This window comes from Pteropus medius, unplaced genomic scaffold, assembly GCF_902729225.1.
Source record: "Pteropus medius unplaced genomic scaffold, Ma_sr-lr_union100, whole genome shotgun sequence".
NCBI classification, from domain to species: Eukaryota; Metazoa; Chordata; class Mammalia; order Chiroptera; family Pteropodidae; genus Pteropus; species Pteropus medius.
In genome coordinates this window covers 17,037,417-17,054,577 of record NW_024355205.1, presented here as the reverse complement: position 1 = coordinate 17,054,577, position 17,161 = coordinate 17,037,417, and the positions used below count along the sequence as shown (strand labels likewise).

Sequence of the window (17,161 nt, the reverse complement as noted above, 5' to 3'; positions counted from 1 at the left end):
TGCAGGATAGATCAGATTTAGGTTAGATTACAGTTGGGTGAGACAGGAAGTGGGAAGACCAATTCTAAATAGACTGTATAAGACATTGTAAAAGAAAGGAAACATCTAAGGTGAGTAGACAGTTTTCACTTTGGGTGAACTGAGACCCTTCAGATGTCATTAACAGAAATAATAAAGTCAAGAGAGTAATGGCTTAAGGGAGAAAACGAAGAGTCTGATGTCTGACACATAAAATTTAAAAAGTTAGCAAGTTAATGTACATGTCAGAGTAGACATAAAAAATGTTATTTATTTACTAAAGTCTTTAGGACACTACAGTAAATTCATTTATTCATTCATTTATCATCAGTTATTCATTTATGCAACACCTTTTCTAAACACCCAGAATGTTCTAGGCACCATTCTAGTTTTAGGTGCCAGAGATAATGAACTAAAAAAATAAATGAACTCGAAAACAAACATATGTACAGACATACAAATCTCTGCTCTCAAAGGGCAAATAGTAGAGGTGCAGGGGGGTGATGCAGTCAAGAAAAAGAAGGACAACTACCATAAATAAGGAAATAAACAGTCAACGCCTCGATGAAAATAAAATACAATTATGTGATTGATGGATATCTTCGATTGAGTGGCTCTTTTATCTAATAAGTTATGGTAGGTAGATAAAACGTTAGAGATAACATTACAACTAACACTTGTGTTATTAATTAACTATTTCTCCCAAATATTTACAATAGGAGAAAGACCTTCTGAAGGAAGTTGATAATTTTCCCTTACTCTGAACTCCTTATAGCAGAAAGCCATCTTAACAGAGATCGTCAAGTGCATTGTGATTATAAATCATGGACTGTGGTGCCGCTCTGGGATGAACTCTTTGTTGTCATCAATAACAAAAGATCTCCATTTGTTTGGATCACAAAATATTTTTGTATGCAATTAAGTGAAACAGACACACTGGAAAACAGCTTGGCAGGCAAGAAGCCAACTCCAGGCCTGCTGTTACAAAATAATGCCACATATAATCCTTAACCATCTTCTTTCCATTTAGTCTTCCCGGCTGGCATTCTGCAGCCCCCTTTCTTCAGTGCCCAGCAGTCTAACTCATTGAACTATGGGGGCATCGGTATGGTCATCGGACACGAAATCACCCATGGCTTCGACGACAGTGGTAAGGTGTAGTTGACAGTCCTTTGACTGAAATATAGCCTAATAAACCTGATTAAAACTTATAATTTATCTATATAGAAACACATTTATTCATCCACGTATCATTGGCTTAATAATCACGAGACTTTTAGTGCTCCTTTTAAAGTGTTGCTGAAGAAGACCACAGATTTCTAATAGTGAGTTAAGCAACGTGTGCTTTAAACTCTGATGGAATGAAACACATATTCACATCGAGAAAACACCAATGATAATATCTGGTCTAATTTCATGGTTGTTTATGTCTTATCTCTCCAGACTTTTAAAGGGTAGAGTCCATGTCTTGAAGTCAGACATAAAATGAAACAGTAAGGTATCCATAAGCCATTAGGCTCTTAAAACTGCTTGTGGTCAGATCTATCTTTTTTTTTTTTTTTTTTTTTTTATCTTATACTTGCAAACAGTAGGCACGTAAATGTTTATATGCTGCAAAACAGATTTTTCATTGGGCAAAATAGATTTAGTGTCAATGAAATTTGAGAATATAAGTAAAGACAGAAGATATGTAAAGAGGTGATAGTTGAAGCTATGACAAAGATTGGTTTGCAAGTGGAAAGAATACAGGAAGAGAACAGTAGGGAGAAACTAATTAAGCCTTAACTAGATCTAACTTTAGAGAAAGAAAAGGAGATGCGAAGAGGACAGTTTTGAAAAGGACTTACTTACTGTATAGTTAACTCAATTAACTATACAGTAATCCTCACAGGTAGGTACTAATACCATTTTCATTTTTTTAATGGAAAAAAATAGAGGCACATAAAAGACTTGCTCAAAGTTACAGAGCTAGGAAATGGTGGAACCAGGATGTGAGTTTGTTTTTCATAGCCCTTTTCTTACATCATAGATAACTATTAAAAAGGTAGTTATCAGTGTTAGACATATGACATATGTAAATGCCACCGGGGCTCAAAAAAAAAAGAAAAAGAAAAAAAAGAACGATCCATGTATTTAAGGTTAGCAGGAGACTCCAGGAAGGATGGTGACTTTTTCTTTTTGCTTGAAGTAGAGGTAAACTGAGTCCACAATGTGCCATGGGGGAGATATGAAATGAATGCCAGAATAAAAATACTGACCTTTTAAAATCTAAGAACGTCAAATTAAACAGATGTGGTTCAGGTGAAAGCCATCTCACAGAAAGATGGCATGATTTCAGGAGTGTTTATCTGGTGGCCTCGGCCTGGATATCAAGAGCCCAGTAGGTGAAATATCTGGATTAATCAAAGCATTTAATCAAAGAAAGCCCTGGCATTCCAGGTTTCATCTGGACAAGAAAGGATAATAGTTCCTCTCATTATTTGTCCAATTTAATGTTCTCTCACACAGTGATATTTCAGTTCTCACACTTAGAATTAAAAGTATCTTATTGTAATTGTTGATATAATGAGTTCTCGTTTTACTTAAATAAATATATTATAGGCAGAAATTTTAACAAGGATGGAGACCTCGTTGACTGGTGGACTCAACAGTCTGCAAATAATTTTAAAGAGCAATCCCAATGCATGGTGTACCAGTATGGAAACTTCTCCTGGGATCTGGCAGGTGGACAGCATGTATGTCATCAGCGTTCTCTTGAAACGTTTCAGATATGTTCAATCTTAAGTGAATTATCGATGCTTTCTTAACAATCAGAATACCGTTAGGGGTCTTTAAGCCTATGTTTTGTTTTGTTTTTTAACAGCTCAATGGGATTAATACACTGGGAGAAAACATCGCTGATAATGGAGGTATTGGCCAAGCATATAGAGTGAGTAATGATATCCTCTTCCTCTTTTAGTGGTTGAGCGTGTATTTGTCATAGTTAATCATTCATTTAAAATCTTTTGCAAAAGACATCTAATGTAAGCAATAAATGATGGAAATGGAAAATATGAGGAGAAAGGGGATTGTAACTGTGCTAACGAGCAGAGGCAATGCAGTTGTGATTGAGCTGAGCCCAAGAAGCTGAGCAGGAGATGAAACACGGAATCCTCTATCAACAGAAATGTGGAGATATGGAAGTTCACAGAGGAGGCAACATTTTTCTAAGAAATAATCTCTGAAATAAATTTATTCCAAAAGATGCCCCATGAAAAGGATTGTTTCAGAGTCATTGGTCAATGGGCGGAACAGGACCCTTGGTTTCACAACAGGTGAAGCAGTGTTCAGGAGTCATAATCAGTGTAGTCCACAGGCATAGTATTAAACTATTAGTCCAGTTACAATGGTACAGTGAGGGACTAAGTGATAGGATTTAAGCATGTGGCTTTTTAGTCATCGAAACTCTTATAACCAGAGGAGTTTATCATGGAGCATCCCTTAGAATCTCATTTAGCCTTCCATTCATTCTTGCTTTCAACAGATACTTATGTGTTTGGCATTATTCTTAGTGCTGAAGATACAGCTGCAAACCCTCCATAAAAGATATCATTATGGGATGATTTAAATAAGGTTTAAAAGATGATCTAGTAGATGCCATACACACAAGAAAAAGTGGGGATTTTCACAGAGTGGAGGAATTCCATTCTTGGAAGCAACGATGAGGAGTGAGGGTGATTTTGCATGCTGCTTCCAACAGTGAGGTAGTCCAGATGTGGGAGAACCAACAGAATCTACTTGAGAGAATACAGGTGACAAGGTGTCCCCAGGATAGAACCAGGCTTCTCTAAGAAGATGGATTGAGTGTTCCATGGAGTGGATGAGGATGTAGTGTTATTTGTCCACCATGGAAGTGTTTGGGTTAGAGGGGAGGAGGAGAGGATCAGTGGTTGGATCTGGAAAGAGGAAGCATCAGAGCAGTGTGGGAGAGATGACTGGTGGGGCCTGTCACTTGGCAGTGAACATGGATGATCAGAGTGTGAGACTTTGGAGATTAAGCTGCCTGCAAAGTTTTCAAAAGAATGAATCCCAGCCAAGTCCTAGGAGATTGTTGCTTCTTTGAATGCTTGGTAATTTTTTTACTGGATGCCTGACAGTGTGCCTTTTTACCTCTTTGGGTGTTGGATATTTTTGTTTTCTTATAAATATTCTTGAGCTTTATTCTAGGACACAGTTAAATTCCTCAGAAATGGTTTGATCCTTTTGGATCTTGCTCTTACAGCTTATTAGGTGAGACTAGGAAAGTGCTCAGTCTGAAGAGCACAGTTATTCTCCACTGTCGGGGCAAGACCCTACTGTGTGAATCTTGAAGTCTTTTCATTTTTGTGAGGTGTAAATACCAGGCATTTTTATCTCTAATCCTGTGCGTGCTTCCTTCTCTAGCTTTGGTACTCACATACTCAGCTGAATACTTGATCATCTGACCTCTTCAGATCCTCTGTCTGTGTAGCTTTTTCCTCTTCAGTACCTTGTCCTTGGTTTCCCTGAACTCAGCTCCTTCTCCTCAAGTTTCCTTTGTCTATGATGTAGCCTGGATAAGCTCAGGCAATAAGCTGGGGCAATCAGGGCTCATCTTATTTGTTTACCATCTCACAGAGGTCACGCTCCTTTTTCCTGATGTCCAGCATCATGCAAGCCATTGTTTCCTATATTTCGTCCATTATTTGTTTTTTTCAGTGGGAGGGTAAATTCATTCCCTGTCGCTCCATCTTTCCTGGAAGTGAAAGGCATTGGCACTCTTAATAATCCCATGGTTATTCTAATATGTAGCCAGATTGAGACTCACTGCTATAAAAATCTGGGTTCCTGATGCTTCCATGGAGATCTTTACCTAGAGCAAGTACAGGATTATTATGACTAAGCAAATTACAATCATCAAATATTTTATTATACATAAAATTCTAACACCTAAGACCCTGTCCCCTACTGGATTGTGAGCTCCCTATAAGGGAGCAAATATCCCCCCCATTTCCCCAGCATCTTTACATAGTAAAGACTCAATAAATCTATGTTAATGACAAGTAGAAAGAAAGGAAACATATCTTCTGTTTATCTAATTGATCACTTCCTTTATATTAAATTGGAAGTGACATATCTGAAAAAGTTTGTTGTTAATCCCTTTCTTAAGTATATTTAGCAGAAGAATACTACATTTTTCAATTATATCTATAAATACTTAAGAATTGAGAACATTTTCTGACATTCAAGTAGTCTAAATGCCTTCATCCTAATGTAACTAAGGTTCAGTTTGTTTTGCCTTGTCTTCAGGGTGCCAAAATAATCGCTCATCCTTATTTTTAGAATCATAGGATACTAGGCCTTTAAGGGATCTTAAGAGAATCCCTTGACTTTTGGCAAGTATCACTCAAAGTCTGGACTGAGTATATTTTGCTAAGAGTAGTAATTAAGCTAAATATAGCAATGACAGACTCCCTTGGCAATCCATTCTTCCAACAAGCTGGACATATCCGTTTATCAATAGAACAACCTTTAGATAAGTTTTTCATTACTTATTTAAGTCATCTATTCATTCAGCTGACATTTATTGACCATCTGACCTGTGCTAGGCTCTTGTCATCTGTTAATCAGTATCCCGTTCTTTTCAGAGCATTTATAAATAAATTCTTTTTCTTGCTAATCCATGAAATAGTTGTAGGTTGCCATATGTAAATATATTATTATGATGATTCTGATACAAAAGGTTAATTACTTGCTTACATGGTCTTGTTCATATATTTATATATTTATGTGTGTGTGTATATATATATATATATATATATATATATATACACACACATAATTTGAAAATGATAAACATCATATTTCTTTTTCATTAACTGTCTAGGCCTATCAAAATTATGTTAAAAAGAATGGCGAAGAAAAATTACTTCCTGGACTTGACCTAAATCACAAACAACTATTCTTCTTGAACTTTGCCCAGGTATTATATCTTTCTTGATTGATAGATATAAAATCATTTTGAGTTACAATTTTATAGTAAGTTAGATATTGCATGCTGAGTTTTCTTGCTTAAATCAATTGTGGCAAATTGTTTGACTTGACTAAATTTCACTGTGTATAACAGACTGTCAGATCATATTAATGATAATTATGATCCTGGCTGCCTATCATTGAACATCATTTGAAGAGTAAATAGTTGAGGAATGCAGAATCCCAATTTAACTTTTACAATAGGGAGTTTGCTTTTCTCCTTGCCTCCCCAAGTAAGTAATCCTTGATTAAACCTAAGCACACTGCTTTTCTTTTTCTATCCCTGTCCCTAGGTGTGGTGTGGGACCTACAGGCCAGAATATGCAATCAACTCCATTAAAACAGATGTCCACAGTCCAGGCAATTTCAGGTGCGTGGGTTTGAAGAGCAGTCAAGGTGTTCCAGTATTGGCTCCATTACTTCTATGTTTGGAAATTGGCCTTTTCTAACTCTGATTCTATAACATTTGGAAATCTAGTATTTTTTTTTTTCTTTTGAGAGTTACAGATAGGATCATCAGAACACATCAGGATAAATGTCTTGTTTTACAAGCATAGCCTTGAGTTCTCTTATTTTTAGAATATATGTGACTTAGGCTCAGTGCTTGATGGATTCCAACAAAGATATCACCTCAGAACAGTGGCTCTATTTAAAACTAGGACAAACACATTTCTAACAAGCTGTGAAGGGTTTTGGCCTAGGTCCTGTGAGTAGCTGTTCCAAAGAAAGATTTCCATTCAACATAAAGGGAAACTTTCTAGTAGTAAGAGATTGTCTGACAGGGAATAAAGTTATTCCCAAAGCTCCAGGAAGAGAGTACCTTGAAGCAGAGGTCAGAGTACAACCCCTCAAGGACACTGGAGAAAAATGCTCTGCAGAATGGAAAGTTGAATTAGAAGATATCTAAAGTCCTTCCCAAATCAGAAAATCTAAGAGAATATTGGATTGAAAGAGAATCACTCTAACCAATGTTTGAATGTTAAATCCTAAATCCTATGTATCTATTTTACAACTAAATTCCTAATTTCCCAGGTACTATAACACTTCATCACTGATTTGCTGATCAACAACAACCTTCTAAGGCAAAAATGTCTGAAAAACAGATTTAAAATTGTGTAGGGTAGTTGGAAAACGGAGTTTGAGAACAAAAGAACTTATGAGCTAAATTTTAAATGGCCTTCCTAAAATAAACATGATCATAGTGCCTGCATCGTTCACTCCTAGGGAAAAACCACATTCAGTTGTGAAACAATAAAATAGCACATTTAAAAATTAAGAATTTACTCATCTTTTTCTAGTTTCATTGTCATCATAATTTAGTATTTACCTGAACGGTTCTTTCAAAATTCATTCACTCAACAACTATTTATTGTATGTCCATTGTGTGTATAATTCAAGCTAAATTTAGTCTTGCTAGGATATCCAAATTAACTACGTTTTAGGTGATGAGCAACAGAAGTCACTGGATCAATTGACATAATGGTTTATCCAAGTAACTTTTAGTTTCAGTTCTTAAAAGTGTCTTTCATCTTCGGAAGTTAAGGTGTAAGAATTCATTTTTGAGGATAACAGGGAGCAATTATAAGTTTACACAAACAATCTAATTTGTCAAAGCTCTGCTCTGCATATCTTGATGAAACAAAGTATATATTCATAAAAACCTAAGTGAATTTAAGTAATATTATGGTAATATTGGTACATCTGGCATCCTCAGAGAATGGGGGTTGCAAATTAATTAATTTTTTGATAGCTGAAACTTGTCTCTTGAGTAGTAACATTTTTATCTTAACCACCGGATTAAAATTTCTCTGTTTAAAATACAATTTCAACCTTCCTGCCTATCCTGAACAAAACCTAATACTTTTATTTTATTTTTTTGATGACACAGATTATTGTTATGACTAATCGTTATGGTTTTGCTATTTATTAGTTTAGTGAAATTCTCGAAACCTAGAGTGTGGGGAGGTACTTATTCCTACACTAAAGAGCCACCACCGATGGTGGTGCTTTTTGACTTTTCATTTGGACATTTTATTTTACCTGTTTGTTTGTTTTGTCTTTGGTTCTCTTTCCTGTCACTTGTGGCCGTCCCATTCCTCCATTCTAATATGCATGGAAAAAAAATATCTCTTTACACTTGTACGGGAAAAAAATGGATGCAAGTTTTGAAATAAGAAACACATGAGTTTCAACCATGATTTTGCCATTTACAAGCTGTTACTTACCATCTGTGTCTCAATTTCTTGATATGTAAAATGAGTATTAAAATGTTATGATAGTTGCTAGGAGGATTAATGTTAAAATGCATTCAAAGTGTCTATTACATATGTGTGTTTGAAAATTAGTACTAAGATTGGTTTTGGATAAGAAAGGTATGAACTGAATAAGAATTTCTATGAATAAAGTATACAGACTTTGCAACATTCCTTGTTAACTGACAGTTGCGGGCTTCTGACTATTCATTGCTTATGTCTGAATAGTTCAGAATGTCAATAACTGATCACTGGTTAAGTGATATGTAACTGTTTTCTACCACCAATTTTAAACTGAAAACAATTTTCTTATAAATACATAGAATTTTGTATTTGTAAAAATATTTATTATTTTATTATAAATGTGTGAAATTATTTGCAACTTTTATTTTCTTTATTCTGGCCCAAAAGATGTCTTTATGATGATTTTTCATTCATAATAAGAAGAGTATGTGTTGATGGTTTTTGTTTTTTTTAAGGGTAAATTTTGCCAACCTTTTGTCAAGGAAATTATTTTCTCTGGAGGTAAAGGGATTTCCTTGGCAAAAGGTTGAAGTTACATTTAGTTTTGGAAACAGGCTGCTTCCTGGCTGTACAAAGTAAAACATTTTTTAAAGAACCTTGAAAACTAAGAGACATTGAGTTCCTATTGAAAAATTGTGTAGAGTGGTTGATGTAGAAATTTCTGAAACAGAGGGAGTTTTTATAATCTTATGCTTAAACAGCCGCAGTACAAAAAACAAAAGGCAAATTATTCTTTATATAAAGCTGAATCTATAAAACCATTTGTTAGGTCTAAGCTATAATTATCCTATTCTTGCTAACTAAAGTCTTAGATACTTTTAAATTAAATAAACTTTAAATAAAAGTTTAATATTTAAAACAAAAATATTTTCCCTTGATATTCTTGAAATTGAATTCACAATTTAAAGGACTTCTTTTTAGAAATCCAGCTTTTATTAGCCATCCACAGTCACTTCAGGGAATGGTTGTTAGGATAATATTTACTATTATCTGTAAAATTATATTTACTATAATTTGTTAAGTTGTTTAGATGTAATATTTCTATGTAATATATTAGAGTCTGGTAATTTGTTAAAGCAAGTCCTAATAGACAAAATGTTACCGGTGTGTATGCTACTTAAATAGTAATGGAGCTAATTTAGATGCTTAGGTTGTTGGATACTATTTTCCAGTCAGAAAAGGGGTACTTTATAAAACTAACACCACTAATAATACAAGAAATATTTTCCATAGTTTGATTATTGATACTTTTGAAAAAAATTGTAGTGTTTTATGTGGACATTTTCAAGTACTATGGCTATTTTGTTCCTTACAATTCCATGATTTAGCATACTTAAGCTAAACCCTCTTTGAAATACTAATGTTTTCTCCATTTATCTTAAATATTAGCATTGGTTTCTGATATTTTGTAAATATCAGAGTGGATTTTGGTGAGTCTTATAGAAGTCCTGTTAGCTCTTATTAATCTTTAGCTCACACCTAGAAATCTATTCAGGCATTTATTTCTTTATAAATTTTTAGTGAAACATGCTGATCGATGTGAACTTACTTTGAAAGAATCATGAACATTAGTTAATGGTAACGATTGGAGAGTTTATTCATGAATGATTCTAGTTAACCTTGTAGCCAAGTCATTTATTTAAAAAGAAATAACAAAAGGATGTCAGAGGACCCATTAATTGCAAAAATGTTTATTCAGTAATTCAAAAATCCAGTTAATTGCAGACAGGTGTAATCAGGTCAGTTATAGGATACAAAGTCCACTCTTGGTCACATGATATCCAATTCCATATCTCTTAGGTATTTTTTTTTTATGTTTTCCAGTTTTATTGAGAAATAATTGACATATATCACTATATGTTCAAGGCATACGGCTTGATTGTTTGCTTTACATATATTATGAAATGATTACCACAGTAGGTTCAGCTGACATCCAAACTGGAAGTCTGTACCTTTTTGACCACTGTCTTCCATTTCCTCCTCCTCCCATCATTCACCTATAGATGTTTTTAATACGAGCCATTATTTGCCAAGGGAATAAACAGCAGCAGTACAATAACATAGTTTATGGGATAAAGTAAAAAGTTCAACTAAATCACTTTAAGAAATAATCAGTAAAAGCCTTTATTATCTTCTGTTATTATAAACACAAATATAAAAACTATATAGTTTTCATAACATGAAATTCATGTAAGCTTTCTGTGTAATGTTAATGAAGTATGATCTCACTCTTAGAGAATGGATTCATTTTTTATTAATAATGTATACACTTCTTTAAATAGACCATGTCATCTATTCAAAGATTTGATGTTATAAACAACCAAGCAATAACTAGAGTCCTAGGAAAATAAATGAACCCCAAGTATGTTGTTGACCTAATTACTCAGAATTAAATTATCTAAGTGAAGCCTTTGGCTGCAAAGAGAGGAGGGGGTATGGAGCAGGAGAGTAAGTGTGCAGGAGGTTGAGTATTGTCGCATTGCTAACTCTTAGTTGGGTTTTGTAAAGACTTCTTTTGAGGCACAGTTTTTTCTTCTTTTTAATTTCCTTAATATGTTTAAGAGAAATGTAGAATTAAATCCTGGGTTCGAACATTTTTACTGAAGTTCTTGTCCTCATATGATTATACTTAAGACATAATTCTTTTTAAAAAAAATTAATAAAATTAAAAAACAAAACAAAACAGCAACTCTTCAAGTCAATGTCTCCTTACTTGGAGGCTAGTCAGGCCATCTTGACGGCTGTCTCTCAGTCAGTGTACAGGGCTTCTTAAAGTGAGAGGAGATTGGAATAAAAGAGTCAGAGCTCTCTTTGACTTAGAGTCCGTGGGCCTAGAACCTAAAAGACTGAAAACCCACATGGAGCCCTGATGTCTAAATCTTTTTATTCCTGCATACACAGTCATGTTTGACCATGTATCAAGTGAATTGTTCTGAACTTTCAGATGTAGGAAATGACACACTTATTATTACTTTTACATCAAATTAATTCATGCTCTAAGCTCCCACCCAAAGCCATAATGTGAGAAATTTAATTTCAGCAGTTTTCAGTGCACTCTTTTCTGGGACTATACAAGAACCTAGAGTCCTCATGGAAGCCTAGAAATTACTGACAAGCCTCCATCTCCGCCCTGCTGTGGCCACGCTGACCTTCTTACAATCCAGATGCTCCAGGGGAAGTCAGGTGACTCCATTTCCTTCCAGTGGTCACGAGCAAGGGCCTCAGGGGCCACCGCTCTTGATGATCAAGCTCCCTGACAGCCACGCACCCTCTGATCAGAGTGGAGGCGTGTCTGGCATTCACACGCCATTACTGGGTGCCTCCTCAGGCTTGGGGTGTGGGCCAGTCTTCTCCCTCTCAGGTAGACTAACAGATGTAAATTCCCCAGCTTTGGCCTGCACTCGTCCTCAACCCCTACCTCTATCCCAGGCAGATTTCTTTTAACTTTTAAGACTCCTCTAGGAGTCCTAAAAACCAAAAAAGTTTACGTCCTCCCTGAAGGACAGGTGGTGGGGGGTATTGAGAGGTAGTTGATGTGGTAATGGGTGACACATTAGGAAGTCAGACTTTGAGAAGTTCCTAGAATGGGGGTTGGGAAAGGAAAAGCTTTCTTTCTGTCCTAATGGGTTCATAGTAGCAAATAAACAACAAAAATACTAAGCAGTGTTTCTTTTCATAATGCCATATCACTCTTGTACATATAATCACTGTGATCAAGCGACAGATTTATTCCTCCAGTGTGTAATGAGTCCTGCAATATGCAAAGCACTATGCTAGGCTTTGGGGTGCAGTGAGAAGCAAGTACACATAGTATTTTGCCTTCATAGAGATTCCGATGTAGTGGATACGTCAGGAAGTAAAGGAGCAGGTCATTGTAAGCTGTGTTAAGTGCTGCGATGGGGCTAGTCCAGGTGAGAGGAGTTAATTTAGACAGTGTTTGAAGAAAGCCTCTGAGGAGGTGTAAGTGGAGACATGAAGGCTGAGAAGGAGCTAGCCGTGTAGTCACTGAGGAGTAACTTAGCAGGGTGTGGGCTCAGCAGGAGCAGCAGGCGCTGAAGAGGGAGTGAACTTGGCCATTTTGAGAAATGGAAAGTAGTTCAGTATAGTTTGAGCCTAAGGAGAAATGGGAAAAGAAACATATTGTGAGGTGGCCAGAAAGGTAGACTGAAGACATTGGAGATCACGGTGGAGTGGGTGGCTTTCCTTCAAGCCTCTGGAATGTTTTAAGTAAGAGATTTATGGAATTTGATCTAAATCTTAAAGATCACTGTGATTGCTGTGTGGAAAACAAATTTGAGGGGAGGAAAGTGGGAAGATGTATACGTTAGCACATCCTCCGTGTATGCAGATCTTCGTAACTTAGAAGATTCTCTGTGTCACTTGTTCCTAGTCTCCCCACTACTCCAGTCCGCTTGCCTCCCAGCCACCTCCTCTTAACCCAAGGTGGGTGTGGCGGATGGTCCCAATGGGAAGAGAAGGAAAGGAGCTGGTTCGGGGATGATGGGAAAACATCTCCTCTGCATCATTGTACTGACCTGTCTCTCCCTTCAAATGCTGCTTGGTGCCGATAGTAGTTTGGACAGTGTTGTTTTTGCCCATTGGGGTCAGAGATAAGAAGAAATTGGCATTTTGCCAGCCCTTTCCAGTTATTCAGGCCAAATCCAGTTTTTGATATTTATGGAGTGCTTTTGGGAAAAAGAAAAGAAAAGAATTATCTTCCCTGTTAAATCAAATCAACAAATATCTATTTAAAGTCCATTATATTTAAATTATTGTGTGAGCCCTTTCAAGATATAGTGAAAAATCATGATTTTATTCTTTGGTCAAACTCTTCTTATATTAACTACAATTCCAAATATGAATCATGCATTTATTTTACAAATACATATAGGATGTTTATAAATTAACTTCCCATGACAACCTTAAAATGCAGGTACTATTATTATATGCATTTACAGAAAAGGAAACTGAAGCACAGAGAGGCTAAATGAATGCAACTCATAACCAGGCTTCAAATCCTATAGTCTGTCTTCAAAATCTGTTCTCTTAACTCTACACTTTGTTACCTTTCCATATACAAATTCTGTTAATGAGGAATGGACTCATTCTACCAGTTTCTTTTTTTCTTTTTCTTTTAAACTATAAATTCCAAATTCACTCACTGGGCCTACATAAAGAAATTCTTTAGAGCTCCCACATGGTATGGACATGCATATCAGATGCTGATAGTGACTTTTGTTTATTTGTTTCATAGGATTATTGGGACTTTGCAGAACTCCCCTGAGTTTTCCGAAGCCTTTCATTGCCTCAAAAATTCATACATGAATCCAGAAACAAAATGCCGAATTTGGTGATCTTCAGAAGAACTGGTGCAGCCCTTGGCTGGACTTGTCAACACTGCAGAAATAGGGAACTCTGCGAAGAGAAAGGGCCATAGAGGTCACTGTATTACCTGGGGACAGTTAACAGAGATGAGAGCATCATAATAAAAATGAAGTTTATTCTGGAAAAGACGTGGAGGGAGGAGGGGCTCTAATGTCCTATCAAATCAGTCATTTCTCACTGTGTAAATAATGCTTAATCTGTAAAGAGAGTATTACCATTCATTTCTGTTTCTCACATGATCTGCCAGTTTGATGTCTCTTAAAATCAGTGTTCACCACTATGTAGAGCAGGATTTCTAATCAAGAGGAAAATGAAGAAGTGAAAAAAGGCCATTGGCACCAGAAGCAGAGCTGTGGCATGAGAGTTAAAAGCACATTTCTAAAGTACTAGTTTTTACTTTTATTTGCAACATTTATTCTTCAAGTCTCTTCTAAAGAATTCTTATACATACTGGGACCTTGAGACTTATGTAGTTTTCAACTAACTTTGCTCATCATCAGTCATTCATTCTGAGATCATTTTCTTTTAAGCACTTAGGGCTAAAATGTCTACAACTGTTTTTTGTTATACTTGGCTTTGACTGATACTTGGATTCTTAAGGCTCCCTGAAATTTTCTAAGCAATTTCTTGTTCTCTCGCTCTCAAAACCTGGTCTTTTTAAGAGATTTGTAGTAATGTATAAATAATAATTTTTATATTTAATTATTAACTACATTTATGACTAAGTAATTATTATTATAGGTAATCATTGAATTTCAGACCGAGATAAATAGTTACGAACCAAGATCTGTAAAGTGATATACAGATAAACATTTTGAGACTTTTTAAACTTATAAATCATATTGATGAAACGTTTTAAGTACAAACCTTGGGTTAAAAATTGCCATTGGACAGTTGTCTAAAGATACATAAGACTTGTAGTTTACAAGCAGGATTTTCACAATTAAACCTGTCCCTGAGGTGGCTGTAATAAAGGGGCAAGAGTGCATCGATGTAGCTCTGCATCTCCTTATCTTTTCAGATTTGTCATCTGATGGAAATATTTTGATAATAAATTGAAATGTGGGGCCATTACTCACTAAGCCTGCTGTGTCAGCTGTCTAGCTTTGGAAAGTGCATTTTTAAAATTTTTATTTTATTATGAGTTTCAAGTATACAGTACACTGGTTAGACATTTCTATAGTTTATGACATGATCCCCCCAATTACTCTAGCACCCATCTGGCTCTACGCACAGCCATTACAATACTACTGACACTTTCCCTACTCCTACTCCCCATCCGTGACCATCTTTTAACTACTAAGTTCTACTCCTTTAACCCTTCACTCTGAAAAGTGCATTTCTGAATAGAAATGAGAGGCACCACCACCTCAGATAGACCTGCTTCTCCAATTCTAACTCTCCGCGTTCTGGGAGGGGACTATTTAAGTCCCTGATAGGAACTCACCTCTTGAGACTTTTATATTCTTCTCTTTTCCCGTCCTGTTGACTACTTTAGTTCATTTTATTACTTGATTCATATTTTACAAAAAGATACACTTTCAAAGTCTTTATTTTTCTCAACAAAAGATGAAAGTGAGGATTTTGTATTTTTCCTATTTGTTGGTTTTCCTGCTTCTTGAAAATGTCCATTTGCCTTTCTTAAAAAATGTTATTGAAATAACAACATATATACAAAAATTTCATAAAGCATAATTGTACAACTTAATGAACTTTCCCCAACTGAATATAACCGTATAACCAACACTTAGAAGAAACAAAACATTGCCTCCCAGATCCCAGAAGCCCCTTCTCCCAACCATTCTTCCAAGGACATCTACTGACCTGATTTCTAATATCATACACTAGTTTCACCTGTTTTTGTCTTTTATGTAAATAGAATCAATCAGCATGCATTCTCTTGCGGCTGGCTTCCTTCAGTATGACATTTGTGAGATACATCTATATTTTTTATTTTGAGTGTGGATCGTTCATTCTCATTACTGAATAATATTCTAATGTGTGACCATACTACAATTCATCTATTCCACTGTTGGCAGGCACTTGAAAAGTTTCCAGTTTGGAGCTATTACAAATAGTGCAATTATGAACATGCTTGCATATGATCATCTTTTTTAACTTGAGATTTTAATGGACTCGTTTCCACCACTACTTCCTAAAGTTATTATGAATATTGAAAATATGGTTTCCAACTAACTGTGGACATTCTTATCCTTTTCCCCTTTATCACCACTACCACCATTATCATGGATAATTTAAAACATACTTATGCATATATTTTCTTTAAATAAAGTGAAAACATTTCTAAATAACAGTAGTTGGAGCGATAGGCACATTCAGCTCTGAAGAGAAAAACTATCTCTGAATCATTTAATTTATATCCTGACAGAGCAGCTAAAAAAATGAAAAGTGACCAGTATAAATTACCAAAAGGCTCTAGACTCCCTGCTGCTAGCTCTTTGAAATGTCAGGTTCTCATCCTTATGGAGGGGCTTGGGTGAAATTTTTTAAGGAAGGGGGAAAAAAAAAAACTTTCTAGCACCTGGGCACCTATCTCTAGAAATATCAGATTTTCTGAGGCTAATGTACAGACCAAAGTCAGAGGACCAATACCTCCTCACCCCTTGTATATGAGGACATCATCGTACATGGCATTGGTGTTGAGTCGTATGCGGCCTTATGGTCTCTCTCAATGACTCCCGGTCATTTAGACTTGTTCCATCAGGTAAAGCCTATCTAATCTCACACATAAATCCAGTTTCACCATGGCTGACTTTTGGTCAAGGAAAAAGTTTAAAAGCAGAGACGCAAAGGGCTGGGAGCAAATGTAATTCAGGGATGAGGACAGGAAGAAGTTCTCAGCAACACCATTGGTAAGGTGTCTGCCTCCATGCTGTAATGTCCATGTGGCTTCCAGGTGCAAGGTAGGAAGAATGCTATCCTGCTTCCTTTCTTGTTCTAGTCCTATTGTACCATTAATGACAAAGTGCCCTTAGGCATTTGACCTGTTTTCTTGGGCTTTTGCTTTTCCTACCTGAAATAAAAGAGAATTAGATGCTATCAGTATTTCTCATCAAGAGAAGGAAAATGGGTTCCAATGCTACCTTACTCATAATCTGTCCCCCAGTTAAGAACCACTGGGTAAAATAATTTCAAAATCCCCTTGTAAATACTTGAGTCTAATTTGACCACATTATAGTCCAAAGAAAAGAACCAAAGTTTATTTAAGTAGGGTCTGTGCTGTTCTCTTAGTTTTCTCAAAAACCTAATCATTCCAATTGTCACGGATGGAGTTCTCAACATAGAAAATAACTTGAAAATAAGTCTCTACCCTGTCAAAGATAGAAAATCAGAATTTTATCAGGGTTCCAGTCTCAAAAATACAAAATAAAACCAATTTTTTTATACCATTGCTTTTACACCCAGTCAATCCTGTTCTGGCCTTCTCCACT

At 35.9% G+C, this 17,161-nt stretch overlaps 1 protein-coding gene across 2 annotated transcripts in view; it reads left to right on the top strand.

Annotated features, from left to right (window-relative positions):
• Positions 1-14,791, top strand: part of MME (membrane metalloendopeptidase) — an 84,299-nt gene extending 69,508 nt beyond the window's left edge. For both annotated transcript variants that reach the window (XM_039857437.1, XM_039857438.1), the window contains exons 18-23: positions 1,049-1,168; positions 2,620-2,753; positions 2,882-2,947; positions 5,903-5,998; positions 6,342-6,418; positions 13,579-14,791. In XM_039857437.1, the coding sequence (XP_039713371.1) occupies positions 1,049-1,168; positions 2,620-2,753; positions 2,882-2,947; positions 5,903-5,998; positions 6,342-6,418; positions 13,579-13,678 (593 nt within the window). In that variant the 3' untranslated portion in view covers positions 13,679-14,791. The remainder of the gene's footprint in view (positions 1-1,048; positions 1,169-2,619; positions 2,754-2,881; positions 2,948-5,902; positions 5,999-6,341; positions 6,419-13,578) is intronic.
• The last annotated feature ends 2,370 nt before the right edge of the window (positions 14,792-17,161 follow it).